This window comes from Papilio xuthus, unplaced genomic scaffold (genome assembly GCF_000836235.2).
Source record: "Papilio xuthus unplaced genomic scaffold, Pxut_1.1 DF825946.1, whole genome shotgun sequence".
Classification (NCBI taxonomy): domain Eukaryota; kingdom Metazoa; phylum Arthropoda; class Insecta; order Lepidoptera; family Papilionidae; genus Papilio; species Papilio xuthus.
Window position 1 is genome coordinate 14957018 of NW_013532703.1, and position 11035 is coordinate 14968052.

Genomic DNA, 11035 nt, shown 5'->3' on the forward strand with positions numbered 1-11035 from the left:
ATGACATAAAGTAGTAGTCAAAGGTTTAGCCAATTGTATTCAGACTCACGACTTTGTATTATTTATAGAACCGATTAAAATATTCAATGAGAATTACCTTACCTTTTTAATACATTGATCGTTTTCTACTAACGTCATAAATCCTTAACTCTACGTTAACCGGTAATGTAATCACATTCTGTTACATCTTAAATGGATCTCAAGTAATTATAAACGATTTGCATGTAAACTTAAATCATAGAATATTCCGTGGTACGAAGGTCTATTGCCTATTGCTGTGACGCGATCCAACGACATATATTGTTTAATGTCACAAACAATGGTTCAATATGTCTTATCTAAAATCTTCAGATAGTTATGACGGATGTCCGCCAGGTGGCGTTTTAGTTGCACCAAAGACAATGCTGATCTAAATAGTTATATTTCATCGATATTCGTCATACACTAATACCAGACAGGTATTCATTCCTAAGATTCACTACAGACATAGCAAGAAAACTAGCTGTCACCCGTGACTCCGGCCGCGCATGGTTAAAAAAACTTAATCAGTAGCCTTTTTTTTTTTTTTATATCAAAAGGTGGCAAACGAGCGAGCAGCCACCTAAAATCGCTGAAATAGCGAAGTGACTACTGCCCATAGACATACGCAATTGCATATGCGCTGCCTACCTTTAATCGACGGAGGAGAGGATGCACAGAAAGAAAATACCTTCCCTTTCCATGCATCCTCTCATCCGTAAAGTCCACTTCCACTTCCCATCGTTTCCTTATAAAGAAAAGGATGGGAAGGGAAAGAGGACTAAATTAGGCCTCCGGGACGCACACTCATCAGACGAAACGCGGAATTGCTTCCACTTCACGCCTGTCTTCTGTGTGGTCGTGGTATTTCACCGGGCGAGCCGGGCCGATTCGTGCGAAGATGTTAAAGCGGGCTCTACCACTGTTAGACCTGTGCGTTCTTCTAAACTATGTTCAACATTTACACCAAATTTCAGTTAGATCCATGGAACCGTTCTGGAGATACCTTCTAACAAGCATCCATCCACAGATCCAAACATTCGCATTTATAATATAAGTAAGATATGTTGGTATTAATAAAAGACTAAAATAATGATACACAATAAACACTTGAACAACTTTCTAAATGTAATTCAAAATCGCCGTTTACAATTTTAATATAGCATGAGTAGAGTATAAGAGCGCATGCACATACATTAGCGTAATGTGGATTAAAACGGTGCAACTTCAAAGGAACTGAAAAATAATAAAGCAAAGCTTCCTGCGCTTAAATTACACGATCCTTTTCACCTAGTATAATGTAAATGGTATATTATAATCATGTGAGAAGCTATAAAGGGCACATTGTCTCCTTTATTACTTTTTTTTAAATTTATTTTCACTGTTTATTTTTTATACTTCACAAACAACGTGATATATAAAAGATGTTATATTTTCAAATATTATTCGTTAAAATTGCTCAATTTTTATCGGAGGCCTGTAGTAAATGAAGAAATCCAAATCCAACGGCCTCATCGATCTCTGAGGTCATTGTGTGGCCTCGGAAAATTACGTATGTTATTAGATATACGCATTCAGTTTACTTCATTAAAATTTTAGCAATGACATGTCGAGGAGCAACGGTTTTTGTTGTAGGCAAAAACGTTTAAGGAAACTTGAAATTTGGAATTGGTTAATACCAAAACATACAGATGAATTGAGAACCTAACCATAATTTACAGTGGATTAAAATAATAAATTTTGACTTGGACTTGATCCAAATTTTCGTAATTATAATAAATATTTTAATTGTTTTTAGGGTTCCGTACATTATACGAAAAAAAACGTAACCCTTATTTTTTATGCACTGCAAGGATCTAAGTACTTAGGTACAAAACGTATTGCATAATATGCAAAAAACAATATCAACACAAAAATATATGGCAGAATTTGCTTCCAACCTATACGTACACTTATTAGGCAAATATGTGGCAGTGCGTTGTGTTCTATTTGCGTAAGTTGGAATTCAAATTCTGGTCTATATACAGGGTGTTACCATAACCGACAATACCGTATAAGGTCGGGCGGTGTACTGTGATGCATGTTTCTGTGCAGGCGTTTCCTACATATTAACACTTTGCTATTGTGACTCATAACTCATTGTGTGGCCCCACTTGGTCGTACAGTACGCACAAGTCATGTCTGTACCAACTTTGAGTTTGCTTTCACTTGAATTTGGTGATGATCACCTGAATTCGGTTCACGATTGTTTTTCATTCGTGTTATGTTGTATTGCGTAGTATTTCTATTAGACAGTTTATTCTACGACGACTTATTTAATAAGCTTTAAAACAGGTTTTAAAAATACATGAATATTTTTTAAAATTTGTTGATTGAGGGCCTCATCTAAAAACTTCATGTTAAGATTTACAATAAACAGTTTGTAATGGTAAAAATGTATTAAAATCATGGGGCTTAAAGACTAAACATTGTTGAATATTTCACTTACATGCAGTCGTTTATCATAAGTCTCCACCAGGCAAGGGTGACCGAACCCCATCGAAATACGCTACGAGGGTGCAAATATTGAACCAACTCACCCTTTATTAATTCTTTTAATTTTATTGATTCTCTATACACAATATAACTACAAGAGTCAATTTAAACACAGACTTTCTTTGTAAAGTAAATCATGTTCTTTTAATTTTTCATTTAACGACTGTTCTTCGCAAAAATCGATCTGTCATTTTGTGTAAAATGTAGCATTCTCTACCTCGTATGTATAATGTTATTCGGCGTATCTTCATAGACAGTTTTGTGAAGTGTAAAAACATTTTAAATATAACATTGAATCGGTTTACCAGAACTAATCAGAATTGGCGATTTGACGCTCGCTCTGATTCGATACGATATCGATATTGCGAATTCGTTTTTATACTTTCATCTGAAACACTTTTTATACTACTTAAATTTACTAAATTTATTTTAACTTTATGTTATTACACTACCACATTCTTATTCCGTGGACATAAAACACGTATTTGTTGAGACATAAATTTGCCATGCTAAAATGATAGTAAGGACGCAAGGTCACGGTCGTAAGCGTTTAGGTAATATTTTTATACGCACACCTTAAAATATCTTAATTACGTAATACTGACGGATCCATTTAACGAGCGTTTGAACTTTGAAAAACACTAGATCTTGTGACGCGGGCGACAGCTAGTTTATATTACGTCCTACGGTCTTATGGTACCCCGTTTACAAAAGGATAGGGAGATGTTCAATGTTTTTCTATGAAAGTCAAGATATCTTCATACAAAAAAACTCTGACGGGTGAATGATAAAATTTTACCCAGTTGAAAATGTCGCGTGTGGTCAACATGCAACTTGTATATTGCACCCAACCACGTGGTAAGAATGCCTTACCCGTATTAACCCCATACGGGGAAATACCTGCAATTACTTCCCCAGTGCTGACATCCATTAAATCCTTAATAGCTTTTTTAACTAAGAGGCTCTAATATCAAGGAAAACCTATATTATTAGTAAATTGCAAACAAATGGTAATAAAATTACGTATTCCGCACTGGTTTATCATTGAAGTCCAATGTCACATGCATTGTATGCTGCTTGCATCTTAACTCTGATATAATCGCCAGTTTCGTAATGACTCGCATTAACACAAAGTTTTGGACAAATAACTGATAACAGTATGACTTTAAATATTCAAGGCGCCATCCTTATTAGAACACGCTGTATTTTAAAAATCACGTAAATACTAATTTCAACTTTAAAGATAATAGAAATAAGAGTTAATTTCGTTTGACTGTATTCAGTACTTGATGTTTGTTATTTGGAAATATCGCCAAGTATGGCTTTATCAATACTAATCTCTGCAGTGATAAAATGTGGGCAGGCATCAATGATAATACTAGAACCAAATAGGTAAATATATTTCCAATTTATTTAAATTATGCGCATTTTAATAAATAAAAAGTGGCGCTAGTAGCGCGTAATCAAAATACAAGACAGAAATCTCAGTAATGTTGAATTTAATATTTTTTGAATGACGATAATTTTTTGTACTACCATTTCGAATTTATTTTCTTCATCTATAATAAGTTTCCTTCAGTCTTACGTCTATGTTCTTGAAGTCGGCAAATTAACAGCATTTTAACGATATTACGCGATCAGTACTACTTTAATTTACTTTAATTACTATAAGAAAGATATCGTATGATATTACAAGCATTTTTTTATAAAATTAGGAGGGTTATCTTCACAATTTAGTAGAAAAAGATGGATTACAGTCTCTAAAAATATATGGGCCACCTCTTTTATATAGTCTGTTAAAAACTACATGAGTGGCAAAAACCAAATGTATTCAAATTAACACTATGTTTTATTATTTATCAGAAATGACCATTGAAGGATCGTATATCATTGCATTTCCTTATCTACAGTAGTCAATACCTGGGCTATCTTTTGATAAGGATTTACAAGGAAATATCGAGGATATTGAAATTAATAGTATTGTATAAGAATTGATTAATTATATTCTCTAATTTAAGGTAGAATTTCAGTGCCTCCGATTCCTATTCTTTATTGTGTTCCAAGCATGTCGCAAATTGTGACAATGACTAAGGCTCACTCAGGTTTATAGTAAATTTAATCATCTCATTAATAATTTATTGTATTAGATCCGTGTTGACTTAGTGTTGATTAAGCTTAGGTACCTGAGTCGAAGGCTTAAGGAAACATTCCTAATTGTACAATAGGTTTTATATTTAAACAGTGGCCAATGAGGCGTATCTGTTTGTCGGTATGTTTGTCCGTCGTCGTGTTACGCCGCGTGTCCTCGCTTGAGTTTGTATTGTATATTAGCGAATCGTGCCTTACGCTATTATTAAACAAACATTAACTATGGAATATTCATTTGATCTGTGTTACTAAAATTCTTTGTTAAGATAATATTCATTTTATAAGATTTTATGTAACACTCTTTGTAAATGGAATGGTTTTATTTTGAACTGCTCTTTCTAATTTACTACTCTTGATATCATTTGCGTAATTTTAACATAAAATAAAATGGAAAGTTCAAAAAATATAATTAATACAGTAGCTAACTGCATAATTAAGAAGGCCAAATTAATTACATTTCATTTAAATGTTCATAAAACGTTAAAGTATCACCTTGGTTGCTAATTACCTCGGTAAAATTAAACGATCTTTTAAACTTACAAATTTAACTTGAATTATAAATATGGACCGCATTACACGACACATCTTGGTCTTAGTTTACTGGTGTCATAATCTCATTCTGACGTTACCTACCTAATAGACACTATTTAAATCGCTTGCAAAAACATGTCACAGCAGCAAAAACTTTTACTTCCCACAACAAAAACCTACAAGGTTAAGATAATTGCTACAAGTCATTTAACGTTTTAATATACGCATGAATCGCAATTTAAAGAAGTTGCAGCTATTATTATTGTATTTTTAAACAGTAATTAAGTATTTATTTTTAAGAATTCAAAAATACTGTAAATATTATAGGCTTTTTGTTTGAAATAAGAATGAAAGAATCTTACGTCAATCAACATCCAAAATAACCATCTCCTAAATTAGATTTAACTCATTAACTTAACGCAATCAAATATCTGAAACAATTAAAAAGACACAAAATTAATATACTTTGATATAATACTTCACGACTTTTTATAACCGCGATATAGATAACAAGAGCAATAAGAGAGAATATCCGAGATTGATTACAAGAGCCCAGTCATTTTGTATAAAAAGTTAGCATAAAACAATGCGGTGTATACCGGCGCTTGTAATTGAACGGCGCGATCGATAAGCCCACCAAAGCCCGTGACGTAGAGGGAAATCCGTATCGTTAGCCAACACATCAGAAAACGACCGGAGGAAACTTGACAATTTGTGGGTGCATTTATGAATATTTTAACCGATATTAAGCTCTTTTAACACGCAATAATTAACTGCACAGCTATCGTGACGACAGTTATTTTACCTAATCTATTTATTAAACGTCAAAAATGATTTCAGGACTAATTTTTCTAACATTTTTATGATGATTAAACCAGCGCTTGACTACGATGCCACCTGATGATATTGCCATCATCAAAAATCAAATCCAAGTAGACTAGAAATTTGTCTAATTAGCCGTGAATTCCGTAATCATATATAATGTTACTAGAATTTCTGTAATCTAGTCTATTGCATGAGTCACCTTTCATGGTAGAGTGGGCATCTGATAACATTCCTGCTATTGTATCCAGTGCCTAGTTTCGCATCACTATGCCGGACTTTCACTTCACTCATTGTGGCCTCTGTTATCGGATTGAAAGTAAAACTTCGTTTAATACTTTGTTTACATTTCTTTTGTCACTAAACAATTGTAATTGCTATGATTCCTAAGCCTCTACGCAGATTTCATTGCCGGTATTATCCCAAGTACTAACTTGACATTTTTATAAAAACATTTTCGAAAGCGTAGTATAAGCGGGAACATCACATTTGCAGTTCGATTTTTAAACGAACAAATTTCATTATTCTGTTTTAACAAAACTATATTTAGTTTTGTATTCGTCTGGACGAGTTCATAGAAAATGCAAAGAACATCATTTGTATGTAGGGCCGTACCTTTGCTTACTTCGGCATGTCGGGCACGCGCGCCGTCACAGACGCGCGGACGCCTCGTATTGCTCCCAGCTTTACCACGTGCCCATTATTTATTGCTCCTGTTGACAATGCCTTTAGTGAATTTTAATATTCTATTTTAGACTGAGAATTCATTAGTGAAGTCGTTTAAATATTTAATGTATGGTTTACGATATAGGAGACATTCATAGGAAGAGCATACCTAGATGGTAAAACAGGAATAAATTCTAGGAAAAAATACAATACTGACTGACTTTAAAATAGTGCTGAACCTGCAAGACCTTCTAGGGGTGACGTGTATTTGACTGTTATAGAATTTTTTTTTTATTTTTTCAACAGACAGGATCTGGCAAGACGTATACCATGGGCAGCGGGTGGGAGGGCGAAGGGGACGGGGACGAGACCCGGCGCGGCATCATCCCGCGTGCCATCCGGGACCTGTTCGCGGGCGCGGAGCAGAGGGCGGAGGCGGCGCGTGCGCAGGGCGAGCTGCCGCCAGAGTTCTCAGTGCAAGCGCAGTTCATAGAGTTATACAATGAGGATATTGTTGATCTACTCGATCCGGCCAAAGATCCCTTCGCTAAAGTAAGGATACGGGTTTTATTGTTTTACTCAGGGTATTTCGCTCAGGAGGTCTATAAATGTAGCTTTAGTATGAGAAATTTACCTTCTGCTCTGAAAGCTGACGTTAATCATGTAGAAATGAACTATTATGATCTGAAGTATATGTCAACGATTAACCTTTTAATAACGTTTATCTGCAGGGAGCACTCAGGATAACAGAAGACGGTTGTGGTGGTGTGAAGGTGGTAGGAGCATCAATGCGTGCGGTCCGAGGCGTCAGGGATGCACTGGGAGCACTGCACGCGGGCGCGCTTGCTCGAACCACTGCGGCCACAAACATGAACTCCTCGTCATCAAGATCTCATGCCGTATTCACACTGTTACTACGACAACGACGATTGGCCACGGACCAGGATACAGTGGACAAGGAGGCGGAGGCGGACGCGCCGGAGCAGTACGAGACACTCACCGCCAAGTTCCATTTTGTAGATCTGGCCGGTTCCGAACGACTTAAGCGAACAGGTATTCTTTACACTACTTTGTGCTATAATAGATTAAAGTTTAGGGATTTTTTTATTTTGCCCTTTTCTCACTGTATGTTTTCTTAAATTATATTTAAAAAATCCCGTTTCTTAAATATAGATTTCAAAATTAGGTAACAGATTACAAAAATATTTTTTTATCGACTGAGTTTTTTCAAATTTATTCGAAGGGTTTTTAACAGTAAATACCAAGAATCGTAGTAATATATTATTAGCTAACACAGTTCTTTTGATTTGAACTCACTCGACTATTTCTACATCACATATTTGACATGTGATATACCGTTTCCTGGTCACCTTTTCACAGAAACGTTTCTAAGAACATCGTTCTCTATCCTATTTTAGTAGTATCGATATAATAAATTTAAAACCAAAGCATAACAAAGACATTCTATTTCAGTTCTAAAAGAGCTGTAACAAAAAATATTCAAAAATAACCAATGACCTAAGGCGCCAGTTTCGAAAGAATATTTTGTTATTTAAATGCACTCTGTGGGTTGAAAACAATATGGGTAAATATGCATTTGGACAAAAAACGATGTTTTGATTTCATGGCCATAATATTGATTTATTTGTTCGTTTGATACCTAACACATTCAGTAACTACGGAGTTTAATTTCATACCAAAAATCGAAGTGGCATCGAACGTGTTAACTATCCGAAAAATCTATCCTAAAAATGTCTGAAAAATGTGTGTTTGCACCAATTAAGTATATTATTTTGTAAATAATCGGCTAAATCTCTAAGCCTTATATCTGCTTACCCCATTTCACGTGTTTACAGGTGCAACAGGCGAACGAGCTCGGGAAGGCATTTCCATCAACTGCGGGTTACTAGCCCTCGGAAATGTTATATCGGCGCTAGGAGACAAGTCCAGGAAAGTCCTGCACGTGCCCTATAGGGACTCCAAACTTACCAGGCTGTTACAGGATTCTCTTGGCGGTAAGAACTGTTAACTACGTGCAATGCATGACCGTTATTATTGTTAATATCTTCAAAGGCCTAATAGCTAGTTTGAAGCGTCAATAGCCTAATGGTTTAGGGTACAGATTTTCGATCATGGCTCGAATCCCCCCTTTCTAACAAGAAAATTAGTAAATTAACAAAAATCAAATCTTGGATTATATCACGATTTGTATACTAGATAAGACACATAAGTATATATTTTTTTCTTTTAACTAGGCAACAGCAACACAGTAATGATAGCTTGCGTGTCTCCGAGCGATCGAGACTTTATGGAGACGTTAAATACGCTGAAGTACGCGAACCGCGCGCGCAACATCAAGAACCGCTGCGTCGTCAACCAGGACCTCACCTCGCGCACCATACACCAGCTGCGACAGGAGGTCGCCAGGTTGCAGATGGAAATCGCAGAGTATAAACAGGTAAAGAATATAACGCTTACTCTAGGAACTTGTATTATCCTAAAATAGGAATTATTAGCTATCACCGGCGACTCCGTCCGCGCGGACCTAAATAAAATTTAGCAAGTAGTTCTATGTGTTCTTCCAGACGATGTTCTATACCAATGCCAAATTTCAGCGAGATCCGTGCAATCGTACTGAAGATACCTTCTGACATACATTCGCATTTATTACAGTAAGAAGTAAACTTTGGCTTTAGTAAGTTAGTTTACGCGTTAGGGTTGACTTCAGTAAATATAAAAGTGTTGTGTATTTATATATTTGCAACATGATATCGTATCGTGCAGGGTAAGCGTGTAGTATCAGAGAACGGGGAGGAGGGATGGAGCGACGTGGTGCAGGAGAACGCTATCCTCACGAGCGAGGTGGAGTCGCTGCGGCGGCGCGTGAAGGCGATGCAGGGCACCATCGAGCAGCTCTCCGCCAGGAACAGCGAGCTGGTGGCGGAGAAGGCGCTGGGCACCTGGGCGCCGCGCGACGTCAGTCCAGACGCCACCGACTGCTCCCTCACCACGCTCGTACAGGTACACTCCCTTACACATCGTACAAATTAAATAAGTAATTTGAAATCAATGAGAAAATTAAGTTTCTTTTAGAAATGGTAAGAAATGTCGAATAGTATTTCCATTATTTTTGTCATTAGCATCCAAGAGACTCCTCCTCATGTATCACCCTTGCTCTCCATTCATTGATGGCGTACCAAGTAGAACTTATTATTTTTTTTTCATTATTTAATTGTTATTAAGCTATTATTGTCGTGTGTCGTTGGCAGGGTTACGTGACAGAGATAGAGGACCTGCGCGCGCAGCTGATGGAGGCGACCGCGCTGTACGAGGCGAGCCGCAAGCGCGAGGCGCGCACGCGACACGACTCGCAACAAGACCCCAACTCCATACTGGACGACGCCAAGAGGGAACTATACAAGGTCACACATTACATACAACCTAAATATTTAAAAAAAAATTGTATGGTCTTTTAAAAGTATTGTAACCAAAATATGCTTTTGTTCTACAGGAGAAAGAACTATTGGCTCGTAGTATGGGCGAGCTGGAGTTCCAGCGCAAGCTGGCCACGCAGGTGAGCGAGAGCGGGGAGGGGCGGGAGGCGGCAGCCGAAGGCGAGGGCGAGGGGGAGGAAAACGGTCAGCCCATCGGCGAGAGAGAGCGTGCGGAGGGCGAGAGCGCCGGGGACTCCGAGCCCTCCGACCACGACGACGACGACAGATCTGATGATGAAAGGGACGAGGAAATCGAGGCGGAGACCGCTGGTATGTTGCACTTCTGTTTACGCTTACGCTACGAAATCTACACTAAGGGGATTTCTTAAGGACTCTGGGTGCGGCACTTAATGGATGTATGTATAAAATATATAGTAGTATACGACGTGTGTGTGTATAGGTCAACGCATGCTGACGATGCAGCTGGCGGCGCTAAGCGAGGACATCGACACGAAGGCGCGGCTGATCGAGCAGCTGGAGGCGTCGCAGCGGCGGCTGGCGGCGCTGCGGGCGCACTACGAGCACCGCCTCGACACCCTGCACCACCAGATCAAGGCCACCGGCGAGGAGCGCGACAAGGTGCTCGCCACACTCGGTACGTACAACAAAGCCACGCCCCCTTAAATCTGAAACTATTCATCAGTCTACTGTCTTCCTATATTGTGTTCTAAAACGCGATTAGCTTATTGGTAAAGGAAAAATGTTTTGTATATTGTAGCTGCGCAAGCGTCGCCCCCTAGTGAGAAGTTAAAGCGCGTGAAAGAGGAGTACGAGCGGCGCGTGTCGGGCATGGCGCGCGAGCTGCGGCGGCTGCAGGCGGC

At 38.1% G+C, this 11035-nt stretch overlaps 1 protein-coding gene across 1 annotated transcript in view; it reads left to right on the plus strand.

Annotated features, from left to right (window-relative positions):
• Positions 1 to 11035, plus strand: part of Klp31E (kinesin-like protein 31E) — a 41623-nt gene that overhangs the window by 20253 nt on the left and 10335 nt on the right. Inside the window, 9 exon segments of the mRNA XM_013321106.1 lie at positions 7027 to 7272; positions 7452 to 7773; positions 8577 to 8735; positions 8976 to 9178; positions 9505 to 9741; positions 9990 to 10142; positions 10232 to 10484; positions 10615 to 10809; positions 10933 to 11034. Of these exon segments, the coding sequence (XP_013176560.1) occupies positions 7027 to 7272; positions 7452 to 7773; positions 8577 to 8735; positions 8976 to 9178; positions 9505 to 9741; positions 9990 to 10142; positions 10232 to 10484; positions 10615 to 10809; positions 10933 to 11034 (1870 nt within the window).